The following is a 16,535-nucleotide window of genomic DNA, read 5'->3' on the forward strand; positions in this document are numbered from 1 at the left end:
GGTCTGTGTATAAAAGGGCATTAGTAATTAACTAACTGTACATGCCCAACAAGTTCAACTAACAGACTGTTACAAAATTTCATTCCAGATCTGACCAGACAGAAAAACGTAATCCACGTCAATTAAAGGAGAGGAGGTAGAGCCACACTTCATTTCAAATCTCCATCCCCTAAAATTGTAAAGTGGATTATAATTAGAATAATTTTAATGGTAGGACAACTGGTCTGTATCACAGTTAACTAGGAAATTTTGCATTACTGTTTTCAACATACAGAATCAATGCAATGATCAACTGACTGAGAACTGGCCACTAAAGTTATTATATGTGTACAACCTTTTGGGACATTGTATTTAATGAATATGAGCCACATCCATAGGCTATATAAATGCTATATAAACTGCAAGCGAATTTTAAAAAGGAAATGATAAATAATAAATAAAATCTCATTTATAAAACACATTAAAGTTTTGATTAATTTTCCCCCAAGAACCTGTCTGATTTACTATGTTTTTAAAGTTAAAAATTATTGGTTACAGTGATTTCATGGCAATAGGTCTCACATTGCCTGTCAGTTTCATACTGATCCAAAGTCATGCTTAGTAGCAGTTATACCATTATAACCAATATAATCCATTCTTATGTGAAAGAAGTTTATATATTTACTGGTATTGAAACTATTTGCTGCCAACTGTGCTAAAAAGCCAACAGGGGTCATTCTGAACACCTACACTAGATTTGCTAATTCACTAATTTAAAATGATTTTAGTTTAATAAAATGTATTTTATTTCATTCATTGACTGTGTGTATATATCTTTTAGGGACACCCTGTCATTAGTAAGCCAACCCAACATCTGTAGGTTTCAAAGAAAGATCATAGCTTCATAAATGCTGCTTTACCTTGTCTGACCTACAATTATATAAAAAAAATTCTTACCAAACTTTCTATTTGCATACCGATTTTGGCTGGGTCGCATCAAGCTGTGAAGACTCGTCAGTTTGAGCCTTTGGTTTCCTGCCCTTAGGAATGTCAACAAGACTAGTGGCTGCACACTGAGGTAGTAAAGGCGCAGATGTGATCTCAGCCAGCTGTGCTAGTAAGAGGTTCAGCTCATCCGAATGACGATTCAAACGAGGAACTGCGTCTTCACACCCTCCTGTCTCTGCACTGTCTACTGATCTGCTGCAAACATCTTCAGTAATTCCACTTTTCAACATGTTCTGGTTATACACATTATTAAACAGAGTTTTAGTTTCTTGCTGTGCTGAAGAATCTGTTGAAATACTAAAAATATTACTGCAGACAGTGTTATTATTCATGATAAACACATTGTCTTCAGTTCCATTTTTCCTGTCTCTTTCATTACGAAGCTCATTAGACGGAAGTTCTTTGCTCTCATAGTTAACTGCTACTTCGCAGTTTTTAGTATCTTTAAGGAACATTTCATGTTTGTTACACATAGAAATGGAACCACTTTGGGATTTTCTTAGAGTTACAACTGTGTCATCTGAATGATATTTCTGATGTGTGGTGTTTATATTAAACTTATTATGGTCATCATTACTGTAATTAATAATTATGTCACCAGACACGTCATGGTGTTTTGTTTCTATACTTCCTATTTTCTGTTCAATATTAACATTACATTTCAATTTAACATTATTTACTTTGTCTGTTTCATCTTTTACACAATTTACTGCATTACCTCCCTTCTTATCCTCAACATTATTTGAATCACTAACTCTGTCCATTACTTCATCATTTTGTGAGTTCAGGCTATTGATTACTGTTTTTGTGGATACATGCTCTTTGTGAACATCACTATAAATATCAGAACTGTATGTACTTGCAACAACCTCTGTACCACATTCATGTTCATGGCTCACAATATCACTCCCTGAACTATCGCCATCTTCACTCCCCACATGATTCTCCTTAACTTCTGTACTGCTACATTTCTCAGGAAACGTGTCCCTTTGTGGAGACTTCTGGAACAACAGCTTTCCTTTAGTTCCTGGTTGGTCAACATGCTGTTCACCAGACTTCTCTGCAGCTTTCCACTTGTTCTGAACATATACAAAACCACGAGGTGTACCTAAATATTCATCTTGAAACTCCTGAACACATTCAGTAGCTTGTGCTGTTGACTGTTTTTCATTCATTGGCTCCAGTGTTTCTTTAATCTTAGAGTCTTCTTTTATTCCAGTAGTTATGCCAAGATCTTGAAAGTTACCATAGACAGGAGAATTATTTTTAGGAACATCATGCCAAGGAGAATGAGGTCTTGCTACTCTACGTGGCGGTAGACTTGGAGGCTTATTTGCTCGATTCAAGCTGTCATTGCATCGATATCTTGAGGCCTCGCACACAAATCCTACAAAGAATAAATACAAATGCTTCATATGTTAGCTTGCCAAATAACATGACAATATATAACTTTTGCTACATAAAATCCTTTTGACATTTCACAACTGTTAATTGGTATAATAAAACACTGCATCTGATGTAAATGAAAACATCCTCTCTTGTACCCCTTTCTTACTACAATAAAACAGTTAATGTATGAGTCTTCAAGTAATCTATCATCTCTGATTATAAGAAATAGATGTAGATATAACAAACTACAGATACCAAAAACTTTCAGCATGATATGCAAAAACTTTATAGCTGTTGTGATGTGCTGACAATCATAATTAAAAAATTCAATGGCATCTTTAAATGCAAAACTAGCACATAAAACACTTATGACTGTATTGTGTTAACATATCATGCAAGGAACAGTAAGATTAATACAAACTTCAAACCACTTTCAATTTAAAATTACTCTTCTCAAAATAGTTCACATTATCCTAAATGTTATGAACCCATGTTTCACAGGTCACAAAATTGTGGAAATTAGTCAATACCAAAGATATTTCCAGAACTATCATTTGATGTTAATAATGAAGATTGAGGAAAATTTAATTAAAACACAGACCAATAAGTACTTCCTGTTACTTTGACCTTTGTATAGTGGGAAGACATTATAGGGGGAACATATGAAACTTTTCAAAATTATGTGGCTTTAACTCTGCAAAATTTCTTTCTCCTGTCCTGCTCAATCCATCTCACTGTTGCAACTGACACTCCACATCAGTTCACTGTTCTTCATCTGCACAGCAAATAGACAAAATCAGACTTCTCCATTGTTTCTTGTTTACACTGGTGATTCACATGATTTATCACCTCCCTAGCTTCACTATGAATGGCTTTACCCTTCTTTTGACTGCTGACCACTATTACAGTCTTCAGTTCATACCACAAACAAACATACATAATACAGAAAATAATATAAAATTAGGCTGAATTAATTAGCACACAAAACTCCATCAGACTATGGCACAATGTTTTCTCAACCGTAATACAACAGTTTCTAGACGCACATTTACTGCCGTTAGAATTCCACATGGGTCCCTACTGCTGAGGTCAAAGATTTTCTCCTGGCTAACAAATAGTCTATTATTATGAAGGACTGATTTTAAAGAAACATTGTGTTTTAGGGAAAGAAGAGCCAGCATCATCTTTTACCTGACCTTTGTTACCTTGATTGGAATTTTGCTTTCTTGATCTTGGAGTAGGAACAGGCTTCTTCTCAGACACTTCATTTGATGAAATGCATTCATACCCAATATCCTGTAAAATATTATACTATAACATACTAAACTAAAATTCTGCATTCATCTTAATATAATGGGATAGTAACAAAACCAAAATAAATTAAATAAAATCTGAAAATTCTGCAGATGTATGAAAATCATTTGACTACATTACTGCACAATTTTCTACTTTTGAAGCATTTAGAAATATTTTACATCTTGATGTAAAGTATGGGTTATAGTGAATCAGTATTAATCAAGATTACATTTGTGTGGCTAGTTTTGGTGTAAAGTACCACCAACAAAACTTCTTAAAATCTCAGGTTTTCATGATCATGATCTGAGTTTTGGAATCATATACAGACCACGTTGGCATTGCACCAAAAACCCAGAAGAACATCACTTCTTGAAAACACATAGAGAAGCTACACACTATTGGTAAAGTGATTTTTGCCAATAAGGAAATACTTCATTTGAATATCCACTGCACTCACCTCATTTCATTATATTTATGCAACCACATTATCCAGTTTCATTTTTAACAACTTGAAGATATTCCAAGCCATGTTGTAACAACAAATCATACCAACAGAATGATTTCAATCAAATTATTAGATATGGCAAAATGTTAAAACTGACTATATTCATTGACTGTAAGTGCCTTGTCTGTGTTGTGTGTCCTGTGAGTGTGTGTACATGCATGAGTACATGTAAGCGTGCACACGCGCACGCACGCACACACACACTAATGCAGTCTGGTTATTTGCCTGACTTCATAGATGAATTCATGGTAAGCAACTATTCACCCAAATCATAAGTATGGCTTTTGTCATTTCATAGACTAGAATCATGAAAGTGGTTCCCTGGATCTCCTAAGTTTCTGAAGGTATACAGCAGTCCAACATTTGAAAATATTTACCAATCAACATCAAATAGAACCATAAATTTCTTCACCTCCTGTGTACCTCATGAAATGCAATATAACACAAGAGACCAAGTCAAGGGCAAACATGAATTCTGAAGTTCATACTAGTGACAGGAAAGAAATGCAATGTTAAGATTATACTTATGATGTTGACTCCAAGTGTATTAAACAGAAAGGTATCATAAAATTAAGATTAGAAACTGTCATAAATTTTTATATAAAACAAATATTTCTGTTTACAGCATGCACATGTGCATGTGTGTGTGTGTGTGTGTATGCTCATACTTATTATATAAAATATCCTGTACACAATATAATACATAGCCCTCATGCAAGTATACAAATCATATGTAAAAAGAATTTAAAAAATTTATATTATGTATAATAATTTTAAAAGGGAATTGAAAGAGTAAAAATGTATAACCAGTTCAGTAATACTTGACAATATTTACCACAATCTCACCAAATAGCTTTATTTAATAAAGCTAAGTCCCAAACCAGAAGTGATGTAAGCAAGCGTATAGCTGGCATAAAAATTCTAGTCATTCATAAATTTTTTTTCCAAATGTGGCTTTCCTCTATTCTCCACTATCTAAAATTACTTATGTTCAATTTCTATAAAACAGTGCCATAATACTTCTGCTTAATTTGAAGGGAAAAGTGAATTAATGTAAAAGACTTTTCCAAGTTGTAGCACCCTGAGCTTGACTGAATATGTGCCATAACCTATTTCCTCGGTGACTTTTAATTTGTCCATTCATCTAGTATTTCTATAGCCATGCTCTTGTCATGGACCATGGAATATCATAATGTTCACCTAGAGTGTTGCCATTTTTAATAAGACAAATTACTTGCTCACAAATAGATCCATCACGGTGAGCAATATTATTGAGAATGGAGAAGGAATGGATATAAAACAATATTCAAACAACAACCCCATACTGCAAGGGTAACTTGCTGTTGCACTTTTAAACAAACAGACAAGAGTACACATGGCAGCAATTAGAGTACATGAAAACCTCCAAGTCTCCATTACATAAGAAATAAACCACACTAATGTCCACCTCAAATAACATGTCAAAAGTAACAAATGGACCATAAAATTAAAATAATGATATAAGGTCACTAAACGGTTAAGTTACTTCATTTCAATGTTGTACTGATACCATGCTAAAATGAATGAGATCCATGGCTGTTGCTCAAATATTCTGGATATCTTATTAAAGATGTCAGATCTTTAAAACAGCCCTTTTAAGAGCTAACATTTTAATTTAAATTTATATAAGGAATTCATATACTTTATGAAATAAAATCCTTTCTAAAGTGTATGTGTTTTCAAGTAAAATTATTTATGTAGACAGATTCAGACATAAAACCTTTAAATTAAAATGCCAATTAACAACTAATCACAGGAAATAAAATAATACCTGCTTCCTTCGAACTTCTAGCCTCACCACTGCAGCACAAATAATGCAGTGTAATGTGAATGCTAAGGCAGACTGAAGAGTACTTTCTTCTCATTAAATAAGTTACTGGAGTGTGTATGTTTTAAAGACAAAACAACTGATCATTTTCTTACAAATATCACAACCAAGTAAAACTTTCACCCCACTTTAACATGAAACTTCGATGTATTGTCTCAGAAAAGTAATTTACAGTATTCATGTTTAGCTTCAAATTAGGCAGGCATATTGGTACATTTGCTTAGACATTAGACATCGCACATAAACAATTTTAATTAATGGCAGGTACAAAAAAGCTGCACAGAAAAACACAATATCATGAAACACTGGAATTACAACACCAAGAGTACATTTACATCACTTCCGCTTTGGGACTTTTCAGTACTTCATCATTGCTGCACAGTGTACATCAGATTGCATAACTTTAAACAACTAAATACAAACATCATAAAAAGAAAAGCTGGAATAAATGCATTTTACTTTCAACATACCTTAAGACAAGAGTTATGTGCTTTTAAAACACCAATAATCTCTGTGCTTAAAAAGAATGAAAAAGAAAATACAGTATAATTGAAGAATAGAGGCTAAGTGTTGTTCCATGCTCACCTGATTCGTAGAAACAGCTGAATCATCTCGGACCTTCAGTTTCATCTTCAATTCAAGCATCGCCTGTTCTGTCAGTAGGCTCTTTGTTCCATACCACTTATCTTTAGGCACTTCTTTGTCTAAACTCTCAGTGCTGTTATGTCTAGCAGCATGCTCTGGCTGCTGCTTCTCCTCAGCAACATCTTGTTTCAATGTGGGAACTGAATAGTCAACAGTTTCATATTCAGGTTCATCACTACAGTTATCAGAAGTTATAAGAGTCTGTGAATTAGATTCTGGCTTCTTATGATGATGCTTCAACATACGGCGTAGAAAACTTGTTTTCCGCTTTTTTTTACCATTACTACTTGCATCCCCCAAGGTAACTGATTCCTTGGATGGTGAATCCTTTTTCTTAAATTTAATTCTACCATGTAATTTGGAACCCTTGATTTTAGATGGAGTGCCATCTCCACCAGATGATAAAAACTGTGATGATGAAGTGCTGGTATTGTAACTTTCAGTACTTTCATAATATGTACTGTAGTCTGCTCCTTCATCCTCAGTTTTAGTATCCTGATGCTTAAGTTGACTTTTATTTGAATCACTACTACCCACAGATGGACGAGGGGGTAAATCAGGTTCTGGGGAGGAGCCGTTGTTTTGATCAGGCAATGAATGAATCAGTGAAAATTTGTCATAGCTGCAGTAGTAATCATCTTCCTCCATATCTTCTGTGTCTTTCTGAACTTGTTTCATTTCATCTATATTAACTGGCACAACTTCATACATTTTTTCATCTTCTGAAACCCTGTGTTGTAATCTACTAAGTTCCTCTTCAGAATCATACTCTTCATCTGCTTCAACATGACTAGTCTTTTTGTTGACTTTGTTTTCAATTTTATTTTCATCACCATTTCCTATCTCCTCAGTCTTCTCATATAGTTTGTTTTCAACAAACATTACTTCTTCACTTTCTAAGGAAGAAACAAATCTCTGGTTTTCAAGGAAATTAGTAGTCAATTTCTTTGCGTCTTCTATACACATGACATTGAATATTTCGTGATTTTTACTTTCATCAGTTATTTCTCGGTTAGTCTCATCATTTCTTAATTTAAAGTTAATTTCCTTTATTTCATGTGAGCCTGATGCAATGGCTACAAGTCTTTGTGATGAATCATCACTACATTCAATTTCCTCTCCACCATCTAACTTCAAAATTCTGTCTTTTGAAAGTAAATTTGTAGAGTCCTTATGGCACTGATCTTCATTTTCAAAGTCAGTGCTGTCAGCTGTACTTTTCAGAACTTCAGTGTATTCATAATTGTTTAAGCACTGTCCTTCTCTATCATCTTCAATTTCCTGTTCGTCTTTCTGCTGTAATCCTAACATTCTATCTACAGCCTTAATTCGTGGGATATTTGGTTGCTGTGGGGACCGATGTTGCACCTCTTGGCTGGGATTATGTTTTAGGATTGTATCCAGACTTCCTCCATAAGAGCGACCGCCCATACGTTTAATACGCCCAAGCACACTATTATTGCGTGCAACTGTGGTATGGTGAGGCAAAGTTTTCTGTTTTTCTTTGTCTTCTGCCTCTAGCTGAAACATATACACAAAACAATAAGGAATGGAAACACATTCAGATCATGTGGGCAACAGACTATTCACTTAACAGTTCACAATCATAAAGCACCACATGCAGGCTCCCACTTCAGATTTGAGGGTACTATTTACAATTAAAAATATAATATGATTTTTTTATAAACAAAAATGGTGGTATGTTTACTTCTTTCAAAAAGTTTTATTCAAGTACATACACAAGAAATTAAAACCCTTTAACAATATATCATGTCTTGTCATATGAATGCATGACAAACTCGCAGTAAAGATATCAAATTGTTAAAACCTGTGTCAGAATGAAAATATTTCATAACAAGAGTAACGCATATGCACGTGCGTATAACATGTACACATCGCATTTAAGATTGAGTTAAAATTAGATTAAATTTTGGAAATACCTGCCACCATTTGCTTCAGAATCTTTGTTTCCCAACTTATATCTAAAAACTTAATTCTTTGAAGACGCTCTGAGTTGGCTGTAATCACGTTACCTTTGTGCAGCATATAAAAGGAGAGCATATACCCAAATAGATGGATTTCATTTTTCTAGTTTCTTTTTCTCTGTGCCTTCATTTGTTAAATGCCATTATTTTATATAACCTGTTGAAATAATACATTGCAACGAAAATCACTTTCAAGATTTATGAAAACAGCAGTCATGTGTGTATGTGCATTATCAGATGGATTTTCATTATCATCTATGTAAGGAAAGTTTTTAATCACATGTTAGAAGGGGTGCAGAAGGGAGCAGTCGTGGCCTATGTTAATGTACTTTCCAAGTGTATGCCTAAAACAAGTACAGAAAACAGCCAAACATTGGGCCCAAATTTTAATGACACTTCCTGGATATAAAGCAGGAACATTAACATGGCTTCCATAAAGTCAGTACAAATATTTTTAAAAGTTCATCTACAAATACAAAAATAAATGGCCAAATGAAGATTGCTGTCTTCTGGGTTGTTGCGCCATGTGGTCTGGTAGAAGTATACTGATGCTTCAGAGGTCCTTGCTGCCTCCATCATTGCCCCGATGATGGAGTCAGCAAGGACCTCTGAAGCATCAGTATACTTCTACCAGACTACATGGCGCAACAACCCAGAAGACCACAAGACAGTCATCTTCATACTCCCCACTGTGAGAACCTCAAATCCTAACTTTTACCATCTTATCAAGGACTCTGCTCCAAGAAATTAGTTTGTTAATAGAGCATGTGATACAGTCACTACAGTGAAGTAAATTGAGTGTGTTGCAATGGGAAAGTGATAATATTTAAGAACCTCAAAACGAAATAAGTGTACTTTTATCCCTGCAATAAAATGAAATGAAACGAAGTTTGTTTTGTGAAGTATAGATGCATTTTATAAAAATAAATAAGTCTAAGAATAAACAGAAAGCTGATTGGTTCTAACTTTATGCAGCAGTATTCTTCTTGAGAAAATTACACTATACTCAGTTACTCAAGAAATTCCCCATTTCATGGACCCTAAAGGTTCATTAAAGTATTCACAAGAGACCACCAAGTACAAGGCCCGATGTAACATTTTGTAATAAGCTGGTTCTTCACAGTAAGAGGTTCTTGGCTGAAGGACTTAGTAACTGAAATTGCGTATTCAGTATGTTCACATATACCCCCCCCCCCCCCCCCACTTCTCCATCTAGAATATGCCATGCCGTGATAATAGGTATCAATTTATCATGGAGGTACAATGGTTCTGACACAATAAATAAGAAACTGAGACGCAAATTTTTTAGTGCATAAGTGCTCTTTAAACAAGAATATATACCTCTTCAACTTACAGGCAGATTCTCCAAGGAATATCGGAAGTGAACCGGTCCTCCACCAGTTCTAACTGGGGTTGAAATGTTGGGAAGAGCCATTGATTCAAGAAGAACTTTCAACCATTGCTCCTGCAAGCCACGATCCTTCGTTCGCTAAAAAGTATCACAAGAACCCTATAAGATGAAATTCAGTTTATTCTAAATTCCTTACACCACGGACCATGTCAGTTTCATTTATTGAGTTTCTGAAGTTTATTCCGGAACTATAAAATTAAAACATCTATAACTGCCTAACACTTAAAATAAAATGATGTTACGCTTATAAGCATCAGAAGAATATTATATTTTACAAATTCATGTAGTTTCTGGCTGAACATCAATTCAAAAAATGAAATTCTCAAACTTACAAGAATGACAACCTGTGTTCTTGTTACTACTTCTATTGTATATCCATGAGTCCCGGTTGCAGGATGGCCTCTGTGAGCCCCAGGACGCACACAGGACACTAGCCCCATGTTGAGGGAACCACGACAAGCTGAGAGGTTCAGGCATTCCAGCTGGGACTTGTAGTACAGAAGTAGTTGATCTTTTAGCACAAACCAGTAACGCTTCCAGGTGGACACCAGCTTCTGGTGATAACAGACCAAGCAACAACAAATATTACAAACCCTATTTATTTGTACACAGAAGACTTTAATGACAGTAAAACTGTTCTCTTCAACTGTTAACTTTACCACAAAACTTCTGAACCAATAAAATGATTTGAAGAAACTTTGCCACTGTGAATTAAATATCATCAATGCATCTTTGGAGCTGAACCAAAGATATACATAAATCCAAAGCATCTACATAAACTACAGCAGCTAACTGAGGAATTGAGCTCTGTCCTTGATCAGTGGAAATGTGGGCCCAATGTAACAAGATTTTGGTAAAACCAATATATTTTAATCTATAAGACTTCTCTCAACTATCAATCTGTATGTATGGCTCTGCTGTCTAGCAGCATGTACAGCACCATTACCAGTAACAGAAATACACAGCCTATCACTTGAACACTTTCATTGAGCGAACATACCACAAAAGTGGCGGTAAGGACAAGCCAGTGCACAAAGGACATTTAAAAATGGCATTCCACAGTCTTTGATGGTCACCCAATGGAACAAAATGAGGTTGGTAACAATCTTTAGGCTTCAGAACATCATTTGGAAAATTAAAAGTAAGATATAATGTTTGTCAGTTTGTACCCAAATGTCAGCACCCTCCAACCCAAAGGTACTGTTATAAAATTAAAACTTCCGAGGAAGTGTGGCTCACAGTTCCATGTTCAATTAAACAAGTATGATATAAGGCCATCATCGCCGTTACTTAAAAATATATTTAGATCTCAAATGCAAAATTGGTCGGTAAACAGCTGAAGAAATTACAGCCAGCTGATCAAGATACCGATGTAGTATCAAGTGTTGAGGATTGTCCGTGTCGAAGCGAAAACTGGACAGAGACAATAGTCTGAAGGTATTTTTATCAAGTGCGAACAACACGTGATGTAACGTCACCAACCCCAACCACCTGGCTGTAATCTGTGAGAAAATAGACTGTAATCCTTGAGATTTCAGGTTCTCACGGCGACGTGTGTGAAGATGACTGACTGCTGAGATGGTGCACCCCGTAGTCTACCAGAAACTGACCAACATTTCAGAAGTGCTTAATGCCTCTAGAATACAGTCAACTTCAGATGGTATGCCGCCTGGAACTTAACTAAAATCTACGTTTTGTGGGTCCCTCACCATTGTGGTAGTCACCTAGTTGCTATTGAACAGTGCGCTCCAGCTATTTTAAGGAAATAAATTAAGACTATAGCTAAAACAGATATAATATTAGTACATTAACAGATACATAACCAGTACAACATGCACTGGATCTCGGTAGGAATCAAATCTCGAAGTCACTATTCCGACTGGTAACATTCGCGACTGTCGTACATATACCTGGTGACCAGTGCATTAAAGCTTTGAACACCCACAACACATACTAGAAAACCTAATCGCAAATTTAACCATTCCGTGACGTCTTCCCACGGACAAACGAAAGATCTAACAAATTCAGGGCCCTACTAAGAAGTCTACAGCTCGTACGCACTAAGGCTAGGGACCCACTGGCGCGACTAGCCGCGTGCGGCGTGTCGAGTGTTGTCGTGCGCGGCTGTTATTTGTATTGCTTTTTATAGGTGCGAAACCCACTGACGCGACACGGCGCGGCTGCCGCGCCAGTGGGTCCTTAGCCTTAGACCTTCTTACCAAGCTCAAGCAATCAAACCGCGTGGTTTTAATCTCATTGCATTACTTAACTCTAAAAGAGAAACGAGGATGACAATGAATGGAGAGTGAATTGGACTGGAAACGAACTGGTAGCGACGTGTGAAGGTGCTATCTCATAATCTGACCGGAAAAAATACAACACTTCAGTCAGAGTAGACGATTCCTGGAATTAGATTTTAACTGGGCATCCCCCGAATGAAAGCATACGCGTTGTTTCTCCATCGCGTAAGATAAAATTGTATTTAAGTGATCCCCTGATTTTGCAAGATTTATAAATATAATTCTCGTTTCAGAGTTATGAATATCCAAACTGGAGAATAATTAAAATTGTTTTATTCGCACATGGCAGTGATTTTCAAGTTGAATTTCAATTGGAATTTACTAGTAGTAATAAGTTGTTACAAAAATATAGATCCCTTTTGCTAAAGTTACTTAAATTTTGGGAGGTAGATCTCCTACTCATTCTTAACTTCAGCACTAGATGGGGTGAGTGGTCGGCGTCACACCCAGGAAAGGACCCCAATACCCATTGGATAAGAGGCTGGGTGGGCCCTAGATCCGGTCTGGACGCAGAGGCTAGAGGAAAAAAAATTCTCTGCCCTTTAATGACGTATAATAGAATTAAACAAAACGCAAACAAAAATGCAAGGACACTCACATAATTAAAAAATAAATAATTATTCATTACCGCCTTTCTTGAACGAAAGCTGGAACCTTGCTTTGTCTCATGACGATCTTGATAGGAACGGTACACCGCTCACAGATGAAAATAACTGCCTGGTTTCCTGTACAATTTCGTCTTACAAACCCATCTCGATGGCATTTCGTAACTAAAGTGATTATTCGGTTTTGGGATGAGTTGGAAACAAAATGGTAATTTTAACAGCTAGTCTGAACTAGACAACCAAATAAATAGTTCGTACTCCTTTTACTGCTATTGCTAGTAATAACTTATTAGTGCACACAAATTGACCTTCATAAACATAGCAACACATTACAAATACGGGATATTGTATACAAACGTAATGAAGTACAACACTGATTATTATTATTGACTGCTTCTTTAGTTCGTTCCCACCATACTAACCTAACGTACAGTAAAGATGGCAGGTACTCATTTCGAATCTCGTCCGGATTACTGGCTATCTTAAATGAGGTTTTCGTGGATTTCCTCAGGGGTTTTTTTTTTGGTAAATGCCAGGATGGTTATCTTAAATACGTCACCATCACTTCATTCCACTACCTAACCTACTACTGATCACAAGTTTTATAATTTTCGAATGAATCAACAATAATGTCAGCACTTGATACAGCGTCGTAACCTACAAATCAATTCGCCTTCCCCTTTCCAAACAGGAGATTTCCGGGATATATGTAGTCGTATTTCAAAACATCCATCACAAGACTATAAAATAAACGCTTTCCATTGACACGACACGCACCTGCTACGCGAACTCTGCAGTGAAGAGATTGGTACTCTTTGGTCTGCTTTGTGCTCACGTTCACAGTTTGTCTCGAGGCCAGTTACTCTCACAGAAGATTCTCGTCTTTCTTCGCATTTCCTTCACAAATTCTAGAATAATCTATGTAAAACAACTTCCCCACCTGGATTAATTAGTAATTTCTCACGTCCTGATTCCGTTTCTGGCTTCATATAAATAGATCACTAATCAAAAGGGTTATCCCGGGTACTTTATTTATAGTCCAATCATCCACTAAGAATTCATATTGTAAAACCCGAAACTTCATCGCATTCATGAAAAAATCCCACCACTGAATCCTATCCTGAGCCAGTTTAACCCGGTTCAAATGTCCTTAACATCCATTTTAATATTGTCTTCTTGGCTACTTCTCGGACTTCAAACCGATAGCCTGTCAAGCGAACTCTAAAGCAATTTTTTGAAGATTTCTTGTTTGCTCTCATTTTTGGTTTACTGCCTCCCAGTTTCCTGGATTTAGCCACCATAGTCTTATTATATGATGATTATGAATTATGAAGTTACTCGTTACGTAATTTTCCTTCTCCTGCTGCCCAAATATTCTCATCAGCGAATCCAAAGAGTAAAACTTCAGTTTCTTCACAAAGCCACAAACTTTGCATGGATAGAGCAGGGTCTCTCTTGAGAAATTATCAGTCGATCATGTAGTCAAGAAATTCCCAACTTTTCATGGCGCCCTGAAAGTTCTTTACAACAGTCCGCCACTAAACTAGAATAACTTAGTCCACACCCCAACCCAATTTTTAAGATCCATTTGAATATTATACTCACGTCTAACCTAAGTCTTTCGAATGGTCTCTTCCATTCAAGGTTTATTACCAAAGCTTTTTACGCATTTCTCAACTTTCCCACGGGTGCTACACGCCCATACCACGCCCTTGGTCTAATTATCATAATAATATTTGGTAAAAATTACATATTATAAAACTCACAGTGATATTTCATGTTCTCACGAAGGTGAGTACTGGGTTGTTGCGTCGTTTAGTTTAGTAAAATCTGACAGATCTGATGACTAAGGCAGTAAGACCTCTGATATGTCTGTTATTTTGCAGGAACCTACGTGGCGCAACATCATATAAGACAGTGATCTTTGCAGCAGTGCTGATTAGCAGTTTTCTTAACTTCCTGCTACTATCAACGTCTATCGTCCAAATATTCTCCTCGGAACCCTGTTGTCAAACGTCCTCCCTCAAACTACGTTCCTCACCCACATAAACTTCAATCTCTGACAGGTTTACAATTCCATGTCGTGTTCAGGCAACGCCGTTTAAATAATCCACTGTGTGTCGCATTTAGAAAGTTAAAGAGGACGAACACGACTGCTGTAAGCAGTTTCACTGTGCTTATCATCATAACAACGGAGCAGAGCGCAGGTGTTTTACTGCTACGTGAAGTGACAAGAGTGACAGCTGGACGACAGATACAATGAGAAACCGTACACATTACAGACCTACTAGCACCAGGCTGTGTGTGCAGAACAACAGGAAGTGAACCACTTCTGCTTGTTTAAATGTGCAACAAATTCACAAACTAGACTAAACACGAACATCTGTGTGCTGGTCGATATTTGGAATATTTGGTAGCCATACATAATGTCAAATTTTCGTTTACTCACCATGTTCGTAATTTTCAAAATAGAGGCCTTAAATACGTTTCATACAGTAGAAAAAGTTCCAACAGAGATAATAAGCTGTCAGCATACGAAGTTTCACATACCTAATTATCGGTTTATTCCTATTTTGTTAAATTTAAACCTCACATACAAATATACTTGTACATATTCTTCAATGATCATTCCCGAAATTTTGGATTCGTATAATGAATAAGGATAATGTTGTTCCCATCTTAGAAATTCTCATGGTTGTAGTATTGGTATTACTTACTGCAGAGAATTTAGAAAGTAGAGACGCATATGTCCACCAGTGAAATCATGTTTATAAATCCACTAAAGCCAGTCACTTCAGAGAGAAGTTATCAAGTTACACACACACACACACACACGATATGCACACATAATAAAACGATCATCAGATTCATCGCAACCTCGTTAACAGCATGACTGTACAGTAAGACCCCTAACCCCAGTAACGTGCTACCCCCACTAGATGCTCTTCACCTTCTGTGGCAATACAAATGTCCCGTTAAGCATTACAATCAAGTTCGACACAGCGCCATGCCATATTGTTTCTACTGGCTGGAATATTAAGTTTTAAAAAACACTGCAGACCAACACGTATTAAACAAAACCTATTCATGGAAGAAACCACCTACAGCATCTCGTGGTGGAAGTTACGTTGTTATTTTGGATTAGTGACGGCGACATTCTACAACTAACAATAAATTGATCTGGTTCTGAAAGAGGATTGATTCGAAAATGAAAATGTTATCAAAAATAAGCTGCGAAAATTACAAGAATTGTGGTAGAAGAGTTACACATTCACCCATTTTTAAAAGTCTAGTAGATTCTTTTATCATGCAAGTGTTTTATACAAATCTTCTTCGAGCAACTAACATGCTGTAGCTGAAGTGAGTTGGCTTACTCTACACTGTAGATGCAAACAGATTTAGATGCGTATAATCACAACAACTTGCATTTGTTTGACATGGAAAAAGGACAACGGTAGCGCTGTTGAAAAAGCTGGGTGCCCCCTACATAAAACAATATTCTGATGCAAGCCAACGAAATATCGCTACTATTTCTCCATTTTATG

General features: G+C 36.3%; 1 protein-coding gene across 6 annotated transcripts in view; it reads right to left on the reverse strand.

The window, feature by feature from the left end:
- The window catches only part of LOC110827578 (uncharacterized), a 55,408-nt gene that overhangs the window by 4,193 nt on the left and 34,680 nt on the right, over nt 1–16,535 (reverse strand). For 3 of the 6 annotated variants that reach the window (XM_087351418.1, XM_087351419.1, XM_087351420.1), the window contains 5 exons: nt 10,418–10,639; nt 10,029–10,163; nt 6,630–8,210; nt 3,573–3,672; nt 957–2,374 (listed from right to left, as the gene is read on the reverse strand). In XM_087351418.1, the coding sequence (XP_087207544.1) occupies nt 957–2,374; nt 3,573–3,672; nt 6,630–8,210; nt 10,029–10,163; nt 10,418–10,639 (3,456 nt within the window). Of the gene's footprint in view, nt 1–956; nt 2,375–3,572; nt 3,673–6,629; nt 8,211–10,015; nt 10,164–10,417; nt 10,640–16,535 lie in introns of those variants that run through there. The other 3 variants (XM_087351421.1, XM_087351422.1, XM_087351423.1) reach the window with 3 other exon arrangements.

Source organism: Zootermopsis nevadensis, unplaced genomic scaffold, assembly GCF_977971745.1.
Source record: "Zootermopsis nevadensis isolate Lab colony 2312 unplaced genomic scaffold, Znev_1.0 Znev_ptg000019l, whole genome shotgun sequence".
Classification (NCBI taxonomy): Eukaryota; Metazoa; Arthropoda; class Insecta; order Blattodea; family Termopsidae; genus Zootermopsis; species Zootermopsis nevadensis.